General features: G+C 30.8%; 3 protein-coding genes across 11 annotated transcripts; all 3 read right to left on the bottom strand.

Moving 5' to 3' along the window:
• Positions 1-2,258: 2,258 nt before the first annotated feature.
• LOC105428801 (protein croquemort) lies at positions 2,259-16,732 on the bottom strand. 8 transcript variants are annotated; one of them, XM_089080350.1, is made up of 9 exons: positions 16,353-16,732; positions 8,321-8,459; positions 8,024-8,187; positions 7,804-7,945; positions 7,516-7,719; positions 7,212-7,423; positions 6,657-6,951; positions 6,496-6,569; positions 2,259-6,065 (listed from the first exon to the last, which is right to left on the bottom strand). In XM_089080350.1, the coding sequence occupies exons 2-9, from the start codon at positions 8,438-8,440 to the stop codon at positions 5,798-5,800; spliced, it is 1,479 nt and encodes a 492-aa protein (XP_088936476.1). In that variant the 5' UTR covers positions 8,441-8,459; positions 16,353-16,732; the 3' UTR covers positions 2,259-5,797. The 8 variants fall into 8 exon arrangements, with proteins under 8 accessions (XP_088936476.1, XP_088936469.1, XP_088936470.1 ...); XM_089080343.1 differs by lacking the exon at positions 16,353-16,732 and adding an exon at positions 14,042-14,127; XM_089080344.1 differs by lacking the exon at positions 16,353-16,732 and adding an exon at positions 12,958-13,175.
• A 133-nt stretch (positions 16,733-16,865) lies between these two features.
• IFT57 (intraflagellar transport 57) lies at positions 16,866-20,742 on the bottom strand. 2 transcript variants are annotated; one of them, XM_089080351.1, is made up of 8 exons: positions 19,421-20,742; positions 19,059-19,247; positions 18,694-18,975; positions 18,158-18,329; positions 17,944-18,049; positions 17,677-17,873; positions 17,424-17,568; positions 16,866-17,339 (listed from the first exon to the last, which is right to left on the bottom strand). In XM_089080351.1, the coding sequence occupies exons 2-8, from the start codon at positions 19,214-19,216 to the stop codon at positions 17,173-17,175; spliced, it is 1,227 nt and encodes a 408-aa protein (XP_088936477.1). In that variant the 5' UTR covers positions 19,217-19,247; positions 19,421-20,742; the 3' UTR covers positions 16,866-17,172. The 2 variants fall into 2 exon arrangements, with proteins under 2 accessions (XP_088936477.1, XP_088936478.1); XM_089080352.1 differs by having other exon boundaries at positions 19,417-20,742.
• A 528-nt stretch (positions 20,743-21,270) lies between these two features.
• IFT43 (intraflagellar transport 43) lies at positions 21,271-23,987 on the bottom strand. The gene is made up of 6 exons (XM_011641329.3): positions 23,519-23,987; positions 23,209-23,390; positions 22,687-22,716; positions 22,282-22,322; positions 21,997-22,069; positions 21,271-21,660 (listed from the first exon to the last, which is right to left on the bottom strand). The coding sequence occupies exons 1-6, from the start codon at positions 23,555-23,557 to the stop codon at positions 21,438-21,440; spliced, it is 588 nt and encodes a 195-aa protein (XP_011639631.1). The 5' UTR covers positions 23,558-23,987; the 3' UTR covers positions 21,271-21,437.
• Between the last annotated feature and the right edge of the window lie 545 nt (positions 23,988-24,532).

Below are 24,532 nucleotides of genomic sequence, written 5' to 3' on the forward strand. Positions count from 1 at the left end.
ACCAAAAATTAGTGTTCTCATTAACTCCATATTTGAATTTTAAATAATTAATAAAAAAACTTGCAATTTGATTAATTAATGCACAATTTTAGATATATTCTAAAAATGTGTAGGTCTTTTGATATAAACATACGGTTCGCGATGCATGAAACTGAAAAGAAGACTTTATTTTTATTTCAATTATTTCATCGTGAACGTACATTTCAAAACAGAATAGAACAGGGAAAGAGAAGTATGTGATATTTACATTTGTGATATTTACAAATCTTTTTGAGTTACAGTTTTTCCGAGTGTACAGAATATCAATTCAACGCGGTATTATATTTGAGAACATATGCATCCTGATGATAGCACCGAGAGGGCAACTGCGTTGATAACAGATCAACTCTAGATAAAAATCCCCGGGGGATTTCAATTCAAAAATAAGAAAAAAAAAAACGAATAGAATAGGCCGAGAAAACCGGCACGGAATATAGATAAGCATCGGTCGTAAGCGCGTACTCGGGCCTCTTTATCGTTCCTTTTTAATCGGTCGAGACACGCAATATATCTTTTTTTCTTTTTGTTGCCTTTTTGCGAAACAACTTCCCCCGAATGCACTTAACAAACGGAAGAGATACTACCCGCGTGGGGGTTGCAGCACCGTCAACTCCGTGCTTTACGAGCCTCTTCAACGCGGTTTGTACGACCTATATTCCTGCCCACAGGGACATGATTGCGAAGGGAGGTGCCATGAATGGAAAAGAGCAAAAGTAAATGCTTTATTTTATCTGCGTTCAGCGCCAACAATTCCTTGACAATGTGAAATATAATCTTAGGGGTGAGTTATTCGGATACGAGGTAGAAAGAACGATTATCCGGATCGACTCACGACAAAAGTAAATGAGAAAGTGAGGGGGAGGGGGGAATAAAAGAGTAAACACTTCCGTTTTACTTAAACCCCTGTGTGCCAGTCACCCCCATATAATCAATATAGGATGTAACGAGAATTTTATTTAGCCGAATAAAATAGGAAGAGCCATCTATTCGCATTTGCTTCGTGACAAAAAGCGGCTCGATTATAATCAATCATGATAAAATCTTTTCGGATATTTTTTTTTTTTTAAAAGAGCTACTGTATTTTAACAATGGGATGTTATAATAGAGATATAAAAATGTAAAAAAATCAAAATAAACGAGATACGAATATCACGAATATGCGCTTTACTTAACACTTAAATTATATTAAGTTGTATAAATATTTAAATTATATTAAGTCGATATTTTGCAAATATGTTTGAAATGAAAATGTCCGATTTGTAAAAATTCGGTCAATCGGATAATTGCGATTTTTACCATAATCACAGTAATATATATTTATTACTTTTAATAGCAAAGCTATTAATTGAAATATTACGTCAAGTGTGAAAATTGAAAATTTTGCATAATTTCTAACTTTATAACATATATTAAAAAACATATATTAAAAAAATAACAGACATGGGGGGGGAAGGGTACACATTATTTATTAACGTAGTAAGAAGGAAAAGGAATACCCTAAAGATCCTAAGATAATAACAATATAGGGGGCAATTGAGAAAATAATAAAAGATGCAGAGAATTATTTACAAAGGACGAAAAGCTTAAGATATTTAGAAGGGGAAAAGCCTAACACACATATATCCATATTTAATTACTATTCCAATTCCGTAGACAATGAGAAATTAATGAGCGATCGTTTGATTATAAAATACCTTCCGATATCGTGCGAACGATTACAAAAAAGTGCATTTTTCTGTTATTATTAAATCGTTTCACACGTTTAAAGATAAATTGATGGAGAGGAATTGAAATATGGCGGAAGGCGTGGTGTGCAAAATTTTCAGGGCGAGAAAACGAATGAAAAAGATCGATATAAATTACTATCCGCAGAATGCCTGAAATCTAGGTTGCCATCATTCAAAACTAAAGCGAACAATTCGCGGATGGCTGGAAAAAATGGCTCGGTAAACGCAAGACATCTTTTATATTCAATCAATGCCCTAATTCCAGATATCCGATTTTTTGATAAAAATATTTATGCAATCTGAGGAAGGAGTATTTTCTTCGTTGTGCTTTTGCAGCCTCGGGCTACTTTGTGATTATTGTTCTTGCAAAAGTAGCGACCACATAAATTTAAAAAATTTTCGAAAATTTTATATAATTATGATGAATTTAGAGATTAAATTACGAGATCTTATATCATTATGCAAGAGGATACAATGAATGACAATGCATACTTTTGATTGAAAACAGTTTTATTTTTTTTTTTTTTTCACATTTTCGCGCACATGTACATACATACATATTTTCATTGAATATCACAGATATTTAGAATTACAACGAGTTCGATCGCGTGAGAATGCATGTTTCGTTACATCCGAAGCAGCGAAACTCAGTAAGAAATGAAAAGTAATGTAAATTGATAACGCATCTAAATTTATTAAGTTGTTTCTCTAGATCTTTCATCGAATAGACCTTTCAATAACTTCATGTAACATAACATTTGTATTATTACTCCATTTTATTTTTTCAACATATTTTCTAAAGCTTCGATATCCGACAATATTTAATTCTATTGCAATTTATTTCGTTATCGCATGTAATAAGCGCGAAATGATATCAAAATTAAAATGCGAGGATGTTATTTTATAATTAATAAAAATTTATTTCCTTGCGTGATTTCCATTAGCCTCCAGTATTTACTACATTGAAAATTACGGATGTAATAAATGAGTTATATTGCAAATGTGTTGTGTTGCAAATTATTACTTGCATTTTGCCAAGCTGTGGTTGTTTCGTAAAAAAAGCTACGATCACAATGATTGTAAAAGAGATTAGTCTTAAAATCACTTATTACTTTCTACAATTCTTCGTGACATTTTTTTCTTGCATGCGTGGACATACATTCATATATTATTTTATACAAAGGAAATCGTTAATTTAGAACAAAACTGTCGAAATTCAGAGATTATTATTTTCCAAATTCTCGTAATTTTAAAAAGTCGATATTTTTATTTTGCCTTTTATTTGAAGCTGCGACATCCCATTGTTTTTGAGATGTATTAATGTGTATAGTTTTTAAAATTTCTTACTGATATTTTAATTTACACAACATTCTTTCAAACTAATTATTTTTTTAACGTGAAAATAAATTTTTAACGTTTGTTTTTAATGTTTCTGTTTTTCTGATCTTATTTACATTGTTTATATATTATGAATTTTATTTAATTTCTGATTAATGAAAATAGTATTATTAAAAATGATTTAAAAATTATTCTCTCATTTCTGAGATATCGAAATGTAACTTACGAAATCATGCAAGAAAATGTAAGAATTTTAGTATATAATAACTATTAGCTTATAAGTAAAAATTCACTAATCGAAGTAACATCTTCATCTGTAAAAATTCATCTGTAAAAATAATACTTTAAATCTTACACAGCTGTAACATAATATGTAGGCCCATTCGAAGAATGGATTTAGTATTAATAAACATAAAAAATCATGTTAGTATATATCGACCTTCCAATTCGATCTTATTCGGTTTTATATTTTGTATTTTATATTTTATATTTTTAAAAGCTTGTTTTTGCGCATTTTTATAAAAAATGATTACAAACATGTAAATATCTGGTCATTAATTTAAAAATAACCATTTAAAATAACTTATTAACTTTAAAAGCAATTACAAATTTTCGATACGAAATACTCTCCGTGAACTAAAATAATTCATAGAACATTACGAAAGTGCTTACAGAGTCGAATGTAAAATATACTTTTTATAAAAAGTTGTACACAGAATTAGATACATTAGTTGAATTTACTTAGATAAATTTTTGGAATACAGCATTTCAAAATAAGATTAAATTTTTCAAGTATATATTTATATAAACTTTTTATTGCTTTTAATTACTGAAATCATTCTTAAAGCGGATCTTTACATTATGTTACATCTTGTATATATCACAAGTGATATATGAAAGTGACAAATATTTAAAAGTTATTCACAATTCTATGAATTCTCTTTCTCTAGACTTTTTTTAAAGAATATAACAGTATTTAGTAACATTAAAATAATAATTCATATATGTGTCATAATATATATTTATACTTTTGATAAGATGCCAATATTAATGAATTTTTTTTTAATTGTGCTTTTACTCACACAATCGATCAAAATGTTAATCTAACGTGTTGAAGATTGCTTTGCCGCATAAATATTTCATGAATTTTAATAATATAAAAGCTACATTTATTCGCTTTACTTTTTATAGAAATAAATCTTCGGTTTAACATTTACATCTTATTGATGATTTAAACTATGTTTTTTATAGATTATTTGAAAACTATAATTATAACTATACTACTACGTAAAGTAGGCACTTTTGTACCTTTGTGGTACATTAATGTTTCTCATCAAATATAAGACATTAGTACAGTCTTATCTCTGCTCTATGACTATAGAAATTAAGGAAGAAAACTGGAATACAATCGTAAAGGAAGTAAAGTAAAATGAAAAGGAAATAAAAATATTTCACCATTATTCATGGCACGTAAGAAGGCATGATTAATATAAGTCTGACACCAATAATAAAGCATATACTTTGGCTTATTTATCTAAACATATGTAAAATCAATATTGCTCAATAATTATGTAATGCATAAAGTAAATGTATAAATAAACAGTAGTTTTTCATAGTTTTTATAAAAAAGTTATATTTTGTTTTTTATTGTTTAATTGTTTAATATGTAACGGCGTAAATTGACTAATTACAATAAAAATTAAAAAAAAATTTTATCATAAATTAACGAACGAACATTTATATATGAACTATTAAAATGTTTCAACACTAAAAATATAAAAGAAGTATTTATGATCGACTGTTCTTAGTACGTAGTAATCATTTTTTTATTTATATATATAAATAAGTTATTTTCGATAGATCATTAGTAATATAGTTGGCACATAGCTAGTGACAATAAAGCCTATTGAATTTGTTTCTCTGTTCCTTTTTAAAAAAGTATATGTTAATATGTTACATCGAAACTCAAAAGTATTGAATCGAATCTATCGAAGTTTATTATTATTTCTTTTCCGTGATACCGATTAATTCTTATCATTAATTGCAATAAATTATATTTCATGAACAGCTATCATCGTGAAGATTTTGTATTTTGATAGTGTATCAAGAAATTAATAATGTAATAATATATTAACTTTTGGTTTTGTTTAAAAAAATAAATATCGCGCATATAGCACATCTGTAATATCTAATATATATAAATTTAAAAAAATTATTATACATATTTATCAAGTTTCTACTTGTCAAGTTTTAGCAAGTTTCAGCATGATACTAATGATATCTTTCTTATTCTTCTATATATCTTTTTTTCTAGTTAATAAACAAATTTATAGCTCTTAGAAATTATTTTCTCAATAATAAATTTTAGAAAAAGGAATCACATGGATCTTATGTATAAATCGCACAAATTTTTTTAAATATATAAAAGAGAATACAAATTTTAAAAGAACAGTGTTTTTAACAGTAAATTCATGCAACATTTATAGTATGGATCTCGCTTTGCATAAAGAACAATTAACCTATTCTGATTAATTCAAATATCGATACGATATATCTTCTAAATTAAAAGAACAAACAATTTCTTGTATTTTACTCATACGACAAGAAACAATACGCATGCTCAATACTAAATCGGATTTTTGGCATCTGACTTATAATAATCACGCCCACATATACATAAGAGGAAGCAATTACTATGTATCATCTCTTCTTCGAACATCACCATCGTATTTGGATATCAGCACTTGACTCTCCTCTCCTCTCCATTTTTGTCGTATGTAAATGAATAATCCGATGAAGAATATTAGAATTCCGATTCCTGCTATTCCGAAAAATGTTACAGTACCTAGTGATGGAAGAATCAAAAATAGCTGAACTTTGCTCGCGTATGTATCAGTTAAATTAGCCTCTTGAGTAAACCATAGCATCGGAATATAAGTCTTGGTTATATTCTCGAACATGCTGAAAAATTATAAAAATAAATTAAATAAAAAATGTTTTCTTATCTGTTTTGTCAAATTATTCGTTTCGTAAAAAGAAAGATTCTATGCGCATTTGTATAATCCTTAGTATAATTAAAGTAGCATCTTTTCTTTCGATTACTCAAAGCAGTTTCAATATAAAAAATTCTCAAGAATCAATATTTTATATAAATCACTAATATAAATATATAAATCACGTTTTAAATATTTTTTTATTAAATAAAATTCATTGTTTTGTTACTAATTATATAGATATATTCTAATTGACGGTTCACAAATTTGATCTTTTTTTATGCAAGTTCTTTTTTTCCAAATTTTGTAATCTTTCGTAATGTTCATTTAATATCTTTATTTTTGGTGTTATGAAATTACACTATTGATTATCTGTGCTATGCCTGTCTACCACTTACCTCATGCCATCCACTGGTTCCACCAATAAATTTAACTGCAATTGTGCCTTAACCAATAGTGGAATACCTGTAGTCTTTAAAATTTCTTTTGTTTAATATTCACTGTGTATTCACTGTGCTGATAATAATGATCATAATGATAATTTACGCGAAATACTTACCGGCTCCAGGACAAGTGATAATTTGTGTTTCTTTTCATCTGGTAACATTCCCGTTATGGCGTCCCTATAACTTGAATCTGCTAAATAAAAATGCGGCATACTAACAAAAGCTGGTGCTCCAAACTTGCACGATGAAATATTTAATGTTCCACTAGGTCCACAATCTCCATTGGGACAATAACATTTTCTGGCGACTACAGTTTCACCGTTATCGAGCGTACTTTTATCTCCAATATACTTCCTTCCAGTTAGACCTTGAACTGTCGTTGTATTCACAAATGACAAAGTCAACGACCTGAATAACAAACGAACAGTTTAAAATATGAACTTTTTTTTTATTGTTATATTTGAAATTGCTTTTGAATAGATCAAAATCAAATTTTGACATGCACATTTCAATTTGCTCAAAATTTAACACTAGTCTTTTTGAAAAGAAACTAAAGATATATTTTTGATATAAAACTAACAATGAAATCAAAAGCAAATAATTAATATATATATCTTAAATCATAGCAACTTATGTAAACGGTATTTATAAAATATTTTACCACTCACGTGCAAATATCAGGGATAAATAAAGATAGTGTTTTATTATCTTGCAATGGTGGCCAGAAGTCCCCAAGTGTTCCATCTATCATACCACACGAACCTTCATAATTTTTCGTTCGGTTACTATAATTCCACTCTTTGAGTATTCCCATTTCATACAAATTATTTGCTCCAGTTAACATATTAAATACACCATCGTAACTAGCTGAACCGTTTCTCTAAAAAAAAAAAAAAAAAAAAAAACGATTTACGTTCGCAACCATTTTGAACTGCTTTACAGAATTGCATGTTTCTAATTCCTTGAACTCACCGCGTAGAACCATCCAAATTTAGAATATGGTAATTTGGTTACTTTCATCTTTCGCGCAATATCCAGCAACGTGTCGTTGAATCCTTCGAATATCAGCGCGTTGACGCTTTTAGTTAACACTAGTTTCTCACCTAAACGCACCATAAGCCCATTGGCTAATTTACGTATAATTGTGTTTTTATATTTTACAGAAAACCCAAGTGTCTAAAATTAGATATTGCATTGTAAATTGTACATTTATTGAAAATTATACGGTAATAATAATGCGTGCAAATAATTATGCTTTACCGCGACTATTGGATTTAGGTTGGTAATTTCGTCTGTTAGACTCCCATTAGACAAGGATTCCTCAAAGATCCAAACTTTCTTCCTTTGAAACGTGACGGTACCATTGCTATTCCATGTTTGATTCTCTTTATAATCAATTTCTCTGCGAAAGAACATACATTCCTGATATCCTATCGTAACCTTTCGAGTAATGTGAGATATGTTATAGGAGCAATGTTACCGAAAAACATAAGGCCCCATTTCTTGAAAATGTGGTTTTACACCTGATGATGAATAAAACTCCTGTGGATTAGTCCAATTGAACATGTAAAATTTGAAGTACATTGGAATAGGAGTTTCCTGCCACATACTATATGTCATAGACGATGATGACAATGTCAATAACTGCACAAAAAAATATGGATTATAAATACATGATTCTTATACGTATGTATGTATGTATGTATGTATGTATATATGTATATATATATATATATATGTATCGATGGAGATGAAGTTTTATACTTTTCGAACTTACGTTTACAATAAGCAAATCATATATCTCAGTAGTCCATAATGATCCTACGATTATGCCAAGAATCGCAATTACTAACCCTACACTTGAGATAATTACAAACTTTTTGTTAGATCTCGCCATTTTTACAGGTACCACAGGTCTGAAAACATATAAAAAGTAAAATTAATATTTCTCTTCTAATTATTACAAGTATATGTAACGTTACATTTCCTATTTATGTAATAAAAGATTAAATTGTTTACAATATATAACAGCATTCAAAAGTCATGTAACAAACGTCTTGTAAATATTATGAAATAGATAAATTTTAGAATGGTATATTTGCAATAAAATTATAATATTTTATGAATTCTTTCATAAATATAGGAGAAAAAAACTTTATCACAAAGTTTAAGATTGTTATGGTCGTTTACTATTTTTGCAAGAAATCAAACAAATTATATATATTTTGCGATAAAACTATTTCGATTAAAATAATATTTTGTATATTGTATATGACAGATATATATTTACAACAAACAAATTATATTATTTTTAATTTTTACAATATAATTGATCATCATTGGTACAAAACAAACAAGTCAAACAAACTATGTATATTTTATCATCAAAAATTTTTTAAAAAAAAAATCTAAAAACTTTGTATTTATCTGTCTAATTTCTAACAGATAGGTCAATTATTAGGATTCATTATTGTTATTATCAAAGAACTAAAGAGAAGTTTCTTATGAATTGTGCAATGTTCTAATTAATAGAAAATCATATATTTGCAATAGGTTACAACATTTATGGAATATCTTATACAAATATGAAAAAGAAAGTTGCATTTTCTGCAGTATGACTGATTACTGTTTGCACACAACATCAAACAAGCTTGTATATATTTTTTTACACAAATGGCTTGGAAATGACTTGAGGAACGATTTGAAAAGCTCTCTCTTGATTTCCAACAGACAAATTATTAAACTCTATTCCAACGGACAAATTATTAGACTCTATTAATATTAACGACTTAAAAAGAAGCTTCTTATATGAGTAACACATATGGTTACGGGCGGAATCGTGCGGGAAGAACAGCAAAGAACAGTGATTACGTGCAGAATCAGTCGCGGAACAGCGAATACGCGTTTGACACATGCAAAAATTATCCAGGGAGATGCCATGTAACGGGTGATCGAAGACGAGCCTTTTTGCGGATTCAATTTTACCAATTTGCCGATGATCAGAATCGTCGTCGCGGACATATGAAAATCAACCTGGACAACCATTCCAATTGTTGTATCTTAAACTTGTAAATTAAGACCAAACCAAACGAGACCTAATTCATAAGCCCTCGCATCGTTCCCGCTCTGCGCTACTTCACGGACACCCCGTATATACGTCAGCTGGAGCTCGAGGCGGATCGTAAATAAGCGATTTCAACGATTTCACCGACGGCGTATCTTCCCCCGCAAAGGAGTCGTGTATCGTACCGTAATTGGGCCGACGTTACGCGAAATCCGAGATATATATATATATATATATAACGGGTGTACCGCTAACCTGTCTTACGCTGTTTATCTCTCGCCACGGTGACGTTCGCGAGAGCGAAGAGACGGGGAGAGACTTGACGGACGGCCCGCAGCGCGACTCACCACGATCGGCGGAATATACGGCGATTTTTTTCACATTCTCGCGCGAAAATCTCATGACACATACGTCGGAAGACGTATACACGAACCGCGGACCCGCGCGGGTTCTCCGCTTTCATCTCTTTTTTTTTTTTTTCTTCCATTGCACCGCAGTACACTTTCTACACTCGATGTCTGTCGACGGCATATATATGTATATATTAGAGTACATGTGTATTCCGTATTGGATTTTGAATAGTATTGTCCCCATTCATTTTCCAGATTTCTCTCCCAAGAAAAACTGACACGGCGAAATCCTCGAAAGAAAACACCAGCGTAACAAGAGATGTATTAATTACGGAGTGGATTCGAGTGGAATTTTTATTTGGAATTTTTTTTTCTAAAAATAATAATGGAAAATTAGAAAATAATAATTTTAATCAGAATCTAAAAAAGCCGCAATTTAAAAGAAAAATCTTCTAATTTCGATACTTCAAAGCCTCGGCATTCTTAAAATTCAAATATTGAAGACCGGATACTTTCCATTCAATGACAAGTTGACACAGTTTTGTTCTTGTTTCACTCACTGAATGCCAAGAAAGGTAAAACGACCTTTGTATCGATTTATATTCATTTCCACCAATGTAAATTAACATTAATCTCAGTTTAATTTAATCCTTATCTTTTTCTAATTCTTAAAATTAAAATAAGATGAAAGATAAATTAAACCGAGATTAAAGTTAATTTACATTGTAGAAATAGATTAATAAATGGATTTGAATCTTCAAAGTATTTGAAATTCAAAGTCTTCTAAAGAAAAAACTAATTTCAGAAAGACGTATTATGGAATTCGGAATTCCATTTTCAAGTCCATTCTGAACAGATTCCATAATACATCTCTGGAATTAGTATTTTCTTCAGAAAGCGTCGATTTTGAATTTCAATTTTGAAGATTCCTCGATTCGAAGCCTTAGTATTCAATATTTGAATTTTAAGAATATCTTTGAAATATTGGAATTAGAAGAGCTCTTCTTTTAAATTGCAGTCTTTAAATTCTGATTGAAATTATTTCCGAATTTTTTGTTGTCCTTTCTTAAAAAAAATTCCAAGTCTTCTTTCAAAAAGTTCATCGTTTGAACATTGTGAAGAACCGACTTTTTTTTAAGATTTTCTTTTAAGTTATGATTTTTGAAAATTTACCTTTAGCTTATTGAAATTCAAAAGTTCAACATTTTCTTCGAAACTTTAAAATTACGCAAAGTTGTGGAACTTCTATATATATCATAGCGGCATCACAATTTATAAATAAAACTAATTCTTTTTATGTGACGTAATTATGTAATTGAATGATTAGTAACATGAAACAAACAGAAATGACGATATGAAAGGAAATATACAGGCATTGCGGCTCGACGGAGCGAGTCTAAAAGTGTGCGAAAAATCAAAAGTGAAATAATAAAGCAATAAATAATAAAGCTGTTCAAACCATGATTCAGTAATTTAAAATGTGTATCATTGATAATTTGAAATTCTTATATAATATATAAAGCATTTAAATTAAAATAAAAATCCATTGTATAATAAAAATTGAAATTTATATAGGGTGTCCTAGAATTAACGCACATGGAATGCATAGTGTGATTCTAAGTAGAGATTCCAAGTACTAGAGAAACTTTTTTTATTGCAGAATTGCGTCCGAATAATAGGTTTTTAATTGGCAACAGTTTAACATATTATTAGAATTAATTATAAAATTAGTTATTAAAAAATCAAATTTAAGATAGCAATATTTAGATATCACGCATAATCATGAAATTTTGTTCATTTTATTTGTTTCATTTTATTTTTTGTTACGTACGATATAAAATGTGTACTATATTTTATATTTTATTTATGAAATATACAATGTGTATTATGTTTTATATTCCAGATTTTAGTCCCAAGAGATTAGAAATTTTAATACCGTATGTCTTTTAGTTCTTCGTCCATTTTTCCTTTTATGTATATCTTTTGTGTATCACGGAACGAGAGATGTCCCCTTAGATCATTATTTATAAAAAATACCTTTATGTAACAGCATTGAACTCGTGTTACGTTATACTCTGCAGTATTTTTTATAAGCGAAAGTGTTAATCACTGGACGAAGAACGCACGATGACTGGACACGCTATTGTTTCGAATATTGATTTTAAGCAAACGACCGCTTAATTATGTCATTCGCTTCATTGTTTATTCTGATTAGCAAATTATTCCAAAATAAAAATTATGGAAAACACATTAAGTTTTTCAAAACACATCGATTCTTTCTAATGGTAAAACAAAGTTTTTGAAAACATTAAATACTTCAAGTTATATCTATAACACACGTGCAACAAAGTATACTTGACCTACTTCATATTTAAATCTTTACTTGACTGTCGAAAAATTCCCTACGTTTGCAATTTTTTATTCTTTTACTATTTCATACCGGAATTTTTCCTGATACGATATTTGCCTGAAGTAATCAATTCATTGTAGCATTCATAAAAATAAATAATATTTTTACCGTTTATATTCTATTTAATACCACATCTACCCCAAAATAGAAATGTGAAAAGAAAAATAAAAGAAAAGAATAAAACTGATTGAACTGAAACGAATAAATAAGAAAGAAATATTTTTCGAAATTATTAAAAAGTACCGAGAATAATTTTATTAAAGACTTTATAGTATTTTAAATATATTATTTAAATATATTATTTAATGTGTGTGTGTGTGTGTGTGTGTGTGTGTGTGTGTGTGTGTGTGTGTGTGTAAATAAAAAAATATATATATATATAAATTTTATATATAATTCTAAAAGTAAAATTCTATTTGATATCTTTTTAGAATTGATATCTATTTAGAATTCTATTTGATATCTTTTAAATACATTATGTCTAATCTTTGATAATTTTCGAGGAGATTCCAGAGAGAGCTCACTGAAGAATCGATAGAAATGATTATTATTGAGATAGATATTCCAATTAGATTCGCGGAAATTCTTACCGCACAGATGTTTGCGTAGAGGTTGCATGTCTGCGGGTTTTTGAGCCCTCTGGGACCGACGATTCAATCTCAGCCATTTTTTTCTTTCCTCGAATATCTCAAGAATACATCCGAGAAAAAGGGTAATAAGGCCGTTTTGTTCTTCCTCAAGGAAATAACTATATATTTCAAACCACGACTTCACAAACACGGTTATCACATCGATATAATCACGACGATAATAAAATTTTATTGTATCGTTTGCTTTTTAAATTAAAATTTATTATCATTATTACATTATTTCCGTGTATTTTTCCGCAGACTTTCATACGTGTCGAGATTAAGCGAAATTACTCGCACAAAGTCTAGTCACTGATTGTGAATATCTGATGACGACAAATGGGATATGTGATTACAATACGATTGTAAGATTTCGAATGTTTTATTACGATAAAAATGGAGAGAGACAAATATCGTGAAAAACGTGAAGCTATTTCATTTTTTTTATCGAGTTAAGATAAGATCCCTTTCAAGGCTACAATCGAATACCTATGATATATACTTCTTTGATCTTTTCTAATGGAATCTTGCTGCACGATAATTCCTCGAAGCAATCGAGATTAGATTCCTAGATTCTAGAACTTTTCTAGATTAGTGTTTTCTGAACTTGTCTAGATAAAAACATATATTAATATAAATTAAAAAAAATATATATATATTACAAAATAATACGACGATCAATAATCTCACGTATCGCGCATTTATTTTGGATTCGGAGAGCGAACCAAACACGCCGACTCAAACAAAACTGATTAGAAGCTAAAGAGGAAGATCCAGAGGAAAATCCTTAATTAAGGACTCACGAGACGACTTCTTCGAATCCGTAATTCCGCGACTATGCGTGTTCTTTTTCGCGATTTGCGAGCAACGTCGATGGATTTACAAGCGGCTCGTGAGCGGGCTTGTTGATCTCCTTGAAATAGGCTAAATTAGAAATTGCCGAGATTTCCGCAATGAATCGTATCCAGCACCTGTTATTAGTAGTATTACCCAATCACGACCTGTTTTAGTATGACGTTTCGTCCTGCGCAAATCTGCACCTTACTTGGCACCGAAAGATACCGCAGGACGACCATGGTTCTCCTCCAAGACGATCACTTCGACAGCATTGACCATTTCGGGTAGATACAGCTTTCGTGCGGAAAAATCGAAGATTATTGTGCGATGCATAAACGCACCTCGCAGACTAATTTGTCGGATGACGATTTAATGACTAATCGTCTGGAGCTGAACAAATTATAATATCGCAAGTGGGAGATGTATATTTTTCATTATATGCTTATATTAATAAGCACGTCCGTCATTCGCTGCTCAAAGTTCAAATTTAAGTTCCTGTGATCGCAGGCGTGAGTGATATACGATAAATATATGCTGGCAGATTGCTCAGAAGTAGATAAAAACGTATCACAATGAAAACTTTTTTTTTTTTTTAATGATGAATGAAATGGAGATTGAATATAATATTTTGCAAAAAACCGTCTTTCTAAATCTGATGATAAATATTCACAAAATATTCGAGTCCGTTGGCTTAAAAAAAATCCGTCGGCTTGGTAGTTGAAAGAAATATTCAGAAATTTAAATGGTTATCGATATTAAAATTAATTCTGCGAAATTCTACGAACCTGAATTTAAGCCGAGGAATAATCTAAATTTTTTTGAGAAACCTATAGTCGAGTACTTTAGACTATTCGAATTATTTAAATTAAAACATGTTGAATTAACATAAAATATTTTGTTAAAATTCCCCGAATGAAGCGATATCAAGCGTTTCGTAATTTATTTATTATAAATTAATAATAATAAATAATTTCTTTTTTGTATTTATGTATGATTTAGAATTTACGCACTACTTCACACCCTATTTCTTACAGCGCAATTATTTTTATTTATAACATCGCAGCATTCATTATACGGATATTGGAAAATGAACTCTTTTTCATTCTATGATTCATCGGCATGTTCGTATTTAGTCGACTTATACTTTCTTATCAGGACAGTTACAAGCTCATTTGCGTATTTTATTAATGCAGTGTGCAGAAAAAATACGTACGGTCAAGGCAATTTATTTGCATAACATTGAAGATAGTTCACTTTCGATCTATTATTACTATTATATAACATAAAAAAAAATCTACGCAACGGTAAATTAAAAATATAACTGTAAAGAAATTACTTATTATTATTATATAGATGTACGTATCTAATAGAAAAAATTAGAAATAACAAAAGATATAATAAAAACTATATTTAATATAAACATTTATTACCGGCCAAATATTTTACATTACGAGAATATATATATATATATATAAGAACGGCAGTTTCACGATCACGACTGGTGTTTAATAATTATTATTAAATTTACACAATATATAAATTCAACGAGTTTCTTGCCACCAATTACGTGCCATTATTAACGAGTTGTTTTACGACGTTATTGCATTTATAATTTACAATATGCAATGCAAATCTGTAAGATTATTTAAAATTTTTCGCGCACGATGTACATCTGAGGCAAGCGATGATTTAGAAATGCGAAGAAATTGTGAAAGTGGAGAAACTATCTCTCCGGTAATCGCGTAGCATCCCAGATTTAATATATCTAAAAAAAAACTATCGCATCCTGCTACATGATCAGAGAAGCAACACGATTCACGCTCGGTTTGCGCTTGTAGTGCTTTTCGTTTGCGCAAAATACGTGTAACTTATTTCTAATTTACGCTTAAAACTCTTTATCTTGATCGTGAGATACGTAAATACATTTCGTAACAGATTATAAACATTGATCGCTTCATCATAAATTACCGGAAAAGAAAAGAAAAAAACCATTTTGATAAACTTCATATTAATTTGTAAAAAGGAAAGCCTGTGTAAAATAACAAATTATATTGACAGTGTGTATAATGATATATAATATAGTTATAAGTTATTTCATTGAATTGTTTCCTTATCATCCATGCCGATAAGCTCCGATTAATCCTTTATTACAGGCAGCGTGTAATTGCAAACGCTTATCATCGGCAAAGTTTTTTTTTTTTTTGTCGGCGGCGAACGATAAAAGCAAAATTACTCGCGTACTCACACGTATCAATCTCCGGATCAATGACAAATAGGGTATTTCGCGTTTTATTTTTAACTGATTTCTCCGATGAATGTACGAGATAATTGGGGAACCTTTGATACGCGAACACAACATCATTTCAGCGATGTTGTCTCGTACCATCTCGACATAACATCGGTATTAACGGAGCGGAGCAGAAATTCGATAAGAGGCCCATGTCGCTGGGTACGCGATAGATTAATTAATCGGAACGAAAGGGACGTTCCTATGCGTGTATATACGTTTATATACGCACCTATCCTGATCCTCAAAGTCCGAATACTACTTGCTCGCGTTCGCCTCGCCGGCACTGAACGCGGCCAACCACGTCCGACTTGAGTCGCGATGCAGCGCGCGAATACACGCGAGCTCGCGCGTCGACTGCGCGGCACGCGAGTATCGCGTCGTGAAATCGCGCGATTCGACAGACACATGCACACACGCGTGGCCCCTATTTTTCGTATCGCTGTTGCGCGCGTATTAGTCGGTCAACGATCAACAACTCCAGATAGATTCTGTGAGAATAGCGTAAAAAAGTAGATTACACACACACACACACACACACACACACACACACACACACATCATCATCACGCAGATTAAAAGATTAATAGACAAAAATCTTGCGTAACCAATTAAATGTCTGAATTACTTATGCCCATGAGAGAGAGAGAGAGAGAGAGAGAGAGAGAGAGAGAGAGAGAGAGAGAGAGAAACTATAAAAGATATAAATAGTTTTTGATCAGATAAGACAAGATTGATAAAATCATCAGATAAAAAAGACACTTCATTTATTTAACGTAATTGGAATTCGGTGATAGTGTCGATTGACAATTGCGAGCTACATATAAAAACGTATAAAGTGACAAAGAAAATTTTATGTGCACCATACTGCAATCAAAGCAGTATTTTTTTCAGTACTACGTAGTTGTCATATTGCAACTTCGTTAGAGGCAGAGTAGTTGGACCCGTGATGACAATATACACAGTCAAAACTAGATTTTATATATAACATCACATATTGGACGGATTAAAATAAATATGTAAATATAAGTAACGAAAATGCACGACATGTATTAAATTATTATCGAGGTACTCGTGCTGTTCATGTCCTCTCGTAATTGCGTCCGATCTCGTACCCTCGCGCACATTAAGCTATACTCCAATACGCCGATTCGGATATTCATCTCGGAAATTTCATTCTTCATCCTCGTGATTGTCTTCTTTATGTTAATGAGCGGTGCTATAAGATTTTAAGCGTCAGACATTGAGATTTTGAGATATTGAGATTTAAAATCACAAAAATAGCATTCTAATGAGTATTTACTTCCGTCAGTCATGCTGGATCCTCTCTCATCCATTTCTCTCTTTATATGCTCCAATTCCTCCATTAATTTATTAAGAACTCGCGTTCGTTCGGTAACGCCGCCACTAACATCTCTATACTGTTCTTTGACCTTTGATAGTTCTTCCTAGATTAAATTGTAATTTCATATCATTCCATTACATGTAATATTACGTATATAAAAATTTACGTATATAAAAATTTAAAAATAATATAAGGTTAAATGTGAACTCACTTGTAGTGAACGGTATTCTGTTAAAGCAGGCTCGAGTTGCCTATTGAGATAAGTTTCCCTAGTTTTGATCTTGTCTAAAGTATTTCCGATATCGGTGTAGATTTTGTTCAAATGAGTCTTTGTACCAGTCAGATTGGTCGCAATATTCGCTCGCAATTGTTTCATCTGTTCAAGATGTGCTCTCCAATCCCTCGAGTCTGCGATAAATTAGGATATGCAATAGCGATCGTTCTTGTTAGCCGATTTTCATTCAAGAGCATTCAATACCTGTTTTAACAGTTACTTTTAATCGAGGTAGAACCTTTTCCAATTCTAATTGCCATTCGTCCCTATTAGTTTTAGATTCTAAAATGTCTGGTTTCTGTGTTTCAATCTGAAAAGAACCGGAAGAAGGGGCTATAAAGGAGCGGTTAATAATCATAAGGGGCGAGAGAAGTGAGAAATATTTTTCAATCTTCTTTGCGAATAAAATTTTACATACAATATTTTGTCCATAAAGCTTTGTAATGTCATCTATGTGCAAAATATCTTGATCGTCGTCGTCATATCCTCCATCGGCCATCATTTCCTCTTCTACTTTCTCCAAAATTAACTCTGCATCATCATCATCGATTTCCGGTTCTGGTGTAGGTTCATCGGGTGAGATGTTTATTCTAATGTTATTAATTATAACTTAATAATTTAACTTGATAAAAAAATCACGATACACACTATTAATTACAATTGTTCAATAAAATTTAACTTTTTTTTTTTGCAATATGAATACGATCTAATTATTTCCGATTTTTGCCTGCTAAACACAAATTATTAAAATCTGTCACGTCACAATTTTGAGAAAAATGGCCAAAGGCTCAAAATAATGATTTAAAATCACCATTGACTTTTTTGATGCCATTTTTCTCAAAATCATGGCATGATAGCCAAACTTGGACAATGGGTTTGTATTCAGGCAAAAATATATTAGAAATAAGTATTTGCATTCATATTGCAAAATGCTGTTGAACAATGTTATTATACCTTTTCCATTTAAACTTTTCCACTTTTAATGCGTTATCAGCCAAGTTATCTAAAACATAAATTGCATGTTCCCCACTGCCTTGCTTGAGCTTATTCGGTGGAAATTCCACAGGCACATCAATTTCTCTGAGATAATCCAAGATGAGAGCTATTGTAGAATTAGGATCATCTGATTCTTGTGGCATTTCAAAGCTTTTTCCTGCTTTTCTAATCAACCATGCGGCTAGGCATGTAAATGAGTAAAACTGTTCACCAGGATTTGTCGGAATGACAAAATGATGCCTATTTTTTAAATTTGTTTATAATTATCTCATTAAGTATTATAATAATATAAAAGTAATATTAATGTATCTGTAATATCTTACCTGTTGATTGGTTTCATTCTTAATTCTTGCACAAATTCCGCATCGTAGTTCAACAATTTCAGCTTCTCCAACAGATCTTCCATCCTAACATTCATGACATATGGTGCCGATGGAGCAAGCCCATCCTCTACAATGATTTTTTGAGTATCTCGAAACATCCTTGTTTTCTCAATATATTTTGTATCAAACCTGCAAAAGAAATAAATATTTCAAATTGAAATGTTGAGTGATTAAATTAAAACTTCACTAAAATATAAATAAACTAAAACATTTAAATTAAAGTGCTCAATTATTAGAATTATTAGAATTATAAGTCGATTATTCAAATTAATACTATTTCTTATAAGTTCATACATACTCACTAGATTGACTAGATAATTTCAATGTGGCAGCTTTGTATCAACATTCACTTTTGGATTCTAATACGTTAAGAAATGGCAGCATGCTGTCGCATTCATGTATCGTAATGACGAATATAGATTAAAAAATATTAATTAATTAATATTCATTGTAATAATTCATTAACTAAAACCAGTTCAGATTAAGTTGGTGTTCACATTGACGAACTCCGCCTATAAATCTAATTCTTGAATTCTTTTATAAAATCCTAATATATAGTTTCTATGATATCGATATTCAGTCTGATGAAGATTAGTCATAAAAAATAAAGAAAATAGTGAATCATAATATAATGATTAAATCGGGATCGATCCCTATCACCACCAGCTCAGATGAAATCCAGATAGATTTGAATGAAATTAAAGTTTGCTTTAATTCTCACTGATAACCGATATTTTTGTAACTATTTCTTATAAATGTGTTTCCTTGTCAATTTCCACAGTTTCTTCAGCAACTACATTTTATAATATGACTTATCGCGTTTACGTCAAAGCTAGTCCATAGGTTGGGTTGGATGTATTGCCATGTGTGAGTACACATTTTGTATGTGTGTGTGTGTGTGTGTGTGTGTGTGTGTGTGTGTGTGTGTGTGTGTGTGTGTGTGTGTGTGTGTGTGTGTGTGTGTGTGTGTGTGTGTGTGTGTGTGTGTGTGTGTGTGTGTGTGTGTGTGTGTGTGTGTGTGTGTGTGTGTGTGTGTGTGTGTGTGTGTATATATGAATGGAAAGGTTTGTGCCACTAGATGGCGAGTGCCTTAATAACTTAATGAAACTGTGACTGATTTTTCACTGATAATCATGAAATTATCAAATTAACAACGTGATAACGACGTCTTCCATTTCATGAAATATTCTGAGGAAATGTACGAAGTGATGTTTAGTCGAGACACAGTTGCTCGTGACATCGAAGAGAGAATCTATCGGTTTCTCGCATGCATCTTCAATCAACAAATTTACTTTATATATCGCTCGAAAAGGAAGATTTCCTGGAAGCGTGTGCTAGTGATGGCACAACTGAACATCGATCGCTAAACGTAGAGATATGGCAGATCTGCTCAGTGGGTGTTGTCACGTTATCGTAAGCTTCAAGTAGCTGAGTGGTCTGACTCCCGATTGCGCATGCATCTTCGTGGCTCGTGTTTTTCACGACCACGGATTTGCACGCCTGCACGGTTCTGAGTCTTCACGTCGCTCCTCGAAGTACCCGCGATTTCCAAATTGGGGGGTAATCGAATAGGTCAGACGAGGTAATTTGTCGCTTCCATATGCAGGCACCGCGATTAGCGGTATGCCATTTTTTTGCCGATACAATTGAAAAAGTTTTCCTTTTTTTTTCTCTCTCTCGAAGAATTCAGGTAGTAGGGTGACTTTTTATTTTTTAAGCTGTGACAATTTTGCAGATTTTTTTTAAAAAACCGTTTTCGGCTACAGTGAATTTTGATCGCTTCGATTAATGACACCGTACGATTAGTTTTGAGTTATTAGAGTTATGATCAACTGATTATAATCATATTTACATGGCTAGATGTTTCAGAGAGATACATTGAAAAATATACAAAAATTATTTTACAGTATAGCTATTAATAATTTTATACTTTTCTTCTTTATACACTTTAATCAAATCTGAGTTCACAATACATATTCAATTTAATGAATTTGGATTTTGAGAATTCAAATTACAGTCTCGATAATTATCATATACGAGTAACTATTATATATGGGAATCAGACACAATGAATGAGAATAAGAAAATAAATATAAAGAATTAGGAAGTATAGGTTTGTAGAAAATATGGTATCGAAATAAACATACCATGATTTTACTCTTATGTATGTATTGTAAATGTTGAGTTTCTTTTAAAATTGTATTTAGCAGAAGTTTTTTAAATATGATATGTTAAAGTATCATAAATAAGACGATCATTATTATATCCATTCTCCAATATTTTAGTATTTTTTTCAAAAACTCGTGATTTGACGCGTTGTTAAGCCTCAATCTTTTTTTGCATCTCGCTATTAATTTCTGAAGAAATTTGCGTAAAGAGAAGATTCCAATTCCAAACTTCGTCTGGTTCTTTCACTAAATTCTCATTGTACAGCCTGTCTGCGAGAAGAGAAAGGCTGACGCCGTCTAATGACGTATACGCAGCATTTTTCACTAGATCAGTGTCCAATTCTTCATATGCAGTCACTCTATTTGCATTAACTCTGAAAATTATATCAATTTATATATCATGTGACGTAAAAAAGATCTCTACTTTTCCCTTTATCTAAATAATAACATTATCTAGATTATAATTTATATTAAAAAAGAAACGGAACGATTGTCACATAGATTTAGTATATTTTAAACTTTGATATTTTTTTAATTATTTATAAAAACCAACTTTAATTACTTTAATACGTTCGAATTTAGACGTAAAACTTACGTCTGAAATTAATTTATAATTCTAAATTTGGAAGTATTAAAGTTTTACGTAGAAATTTTATATAAAATTCTTTGACGGGAAAGTAAGTCTTAGTAAAAATAAAAATATAACTTACGTAGGTGCGCTTGCAATCTCAGACGAAATATTATCTTCCTGAATTTCATCCAAATCTGGTATAACTGGAATATCTACAAACGCAAAAATTAATAACACTGAAGAAAAAAACGATAAAAAAGAAATGATAAAAAAAAATAGTAAATAAGACGGATATCTAAAATTTTCCTATACTTATTTTTTTCACTGTTATCACATTAATAAAAAATTAAAGATAAAATCGAAAATAGAAATATTAATTAAATATTGATGTATAAGCTTTTAATGAAGTTTCAAATCAGCTCACCATCTTCTTGCTCCTCTTTTTCAATCACTCGAAAACGCTCCCTAGGAAATAACAGTAGGGAACAGTAACTAGATATCTGATTCTTCATTTTTATATATTGTACTCAGGCCCGACGAGATGGGGAGAGCGACATATTATCGAGGGTCAACGATTCAAAAAGCATCAAATACAATTCTGTTTTATATTTTTTTAATTTTTATGTCAGCATTGGTTAATCGCGTATATATTATAAACTATGTAAATAAAACAACATATATGTTATAAAATATGTCATAACTGTTTTGATAGCCAAAAAAACTTTTTTAATTGTAATATACAATATTCCAAAATTCTGGAAAACTGAATGAATGAATGTTTTTTTTTAGAATCCGAACCCATTCTCGACGGTCCTGTGATTATACTCACTGTTCAATGATATTTGATGCTGTCTTTGATCTGTATAAAGAAAAAAGAATAAGTCCAACTAAATGCTTAAAAAAGAAAATTAAATTAAATTAAATTTTAACATATAAGAAATTATACTTCAGTATACAATCAAAAAATATTGAAGTTTTTGTCTTTAGTCAAAAAAATTTGCTCTTCCCAATTCTTTATATTCAATTCCTTTAGCCTGTTGTAGCTGAACTAATGTATAATCGTAAAATGAAATATATTTGACATATATTTGAAATTGACAAAAGCGAGATTTTAGAAAAATTTTAGTGCAGCCCAGGGGGGAAACAAAATAGAAAATAGAAAACAAATCTCCAATTTCTTATTCTTATCCATTATGTCTGAGTTCTAATTGGTGGCACTTAAAAGAAATAAATTTATTTTATTCATATTATTATCTTTTATATCTTCTTTTAGAGTATATATTTATTTTTTTTTTCTTTATTTCTATATTAACATCATATATTAACATCATTATAAATAATCCAAACTTACTTGCCACTTTTCAATTCATCACCCCAGCCAGTTTTCCTTGATCGAGGTGGAACTATAGGTCTCTGCATAGATACAGACTTTCCAGACGACAAGGAAATAGGACTTTCTAAAAGATCATCATCAGACTTATTCTCTTCCTGCAAATTATTCTGACCTGCACGTCTACCTAGACGAGGTATTAGCTGCAAATTGATCGAAGTATTTGGTACTTAAGCTCAATTGTAGAATTAATTTACAACTTTAGACTCATCAAATTCTTAAGTAGTTGTCTTTCATATTATCGGGATCTAAACAGACTCTTTGAGATTACCTTTTTCGATGTGACTTCGAGATCGCTAGCCCAATCCATTCTATTTATTACTTAGCATAGGAAGAAACATACACTACAGTACAAACATCACAGTATTGGAAAGTTTCTGTAAACCGCTTTAAACCAGGTCTTACGGTACATTCGACAAGTGGATGACTATTGCTAGACGTTTACAAGCGGTAACCATGACGATCTTGTCATAGAGATATACAGGGTGTCTAATAATAATCGTATCATCTTTCATGGGCAAATAGAACGGATTATATTAATAGAAAAATCCTGTATCATTTTGCCATTTTCGTAATAATTAAAGAGTTATTAATTTATATAAATCCATAAATGAGCATTTACAAAAGGAATTACGCTGACAGTTGATAGGTGCGTTTCCTTTTCTTTCCAACATGAAAAGAAAAGGTGAAGAGAAAAACTAAGGCCGGTATTCGCAGTCCGTTCTTATATTTAAGATCGTCTTAAGGCTCACTGTTGCTCACAAGACGCGTCAGTGTCGGTTCACAATAAGTATTTAATCTTTAAGCCGTAAGAAATTGACCAATCATAATCGATTATTTTTTTCATATTCGATTATAATTGGTCAATTTCTTCTTAAAGCTTAAATCATCTATTGTGGACCGACACTCATGCGTCACGCGCGGTGGAAATTGGCGGCAATAGCCAATCAATTTAGCCAATCACTTTTTCATAAGAGCGAGATGATTGGCTATCGCCAACTTGCGTCCTGTGAGCAACAGGCCTAAATAATCTTTTAGTTTTTAGCCTTTATTTTTTAGTTTTTCCTTCAAAATAATAATTTTGAATTATTTTCTACTTCTATGACAATCGGATCAGTTTTCCGCACATTTTACAAGTTTCACGATCACGAAATTACATTTTTAACAGAAAACTAAAAAATAAAGATAAAACTGGAAACTGAAAAATAAAAATAAATTGTACATAGCAATTAATTTATCGCATATCATTTTTTTGTCTATGATAATCATAAACTAATATGGCTGC

This window comes from Pogonomyrmex barbatus, unplaced genomic scaffold, assembly GCF_055798465.1.
Source record: "Pogonomyrmex barbatus isolate J1 unplaced genomic scaffold, ASM5579846v1 scaffold3, whole genome shotgun sequence".
Lineage (NCBI taxonomy): Eukaryota > Metazoa > Arthropoda > Insecta > Hymenoptera > Formicidae > Pogonomyrmex > Pogonomyrmex barbatus.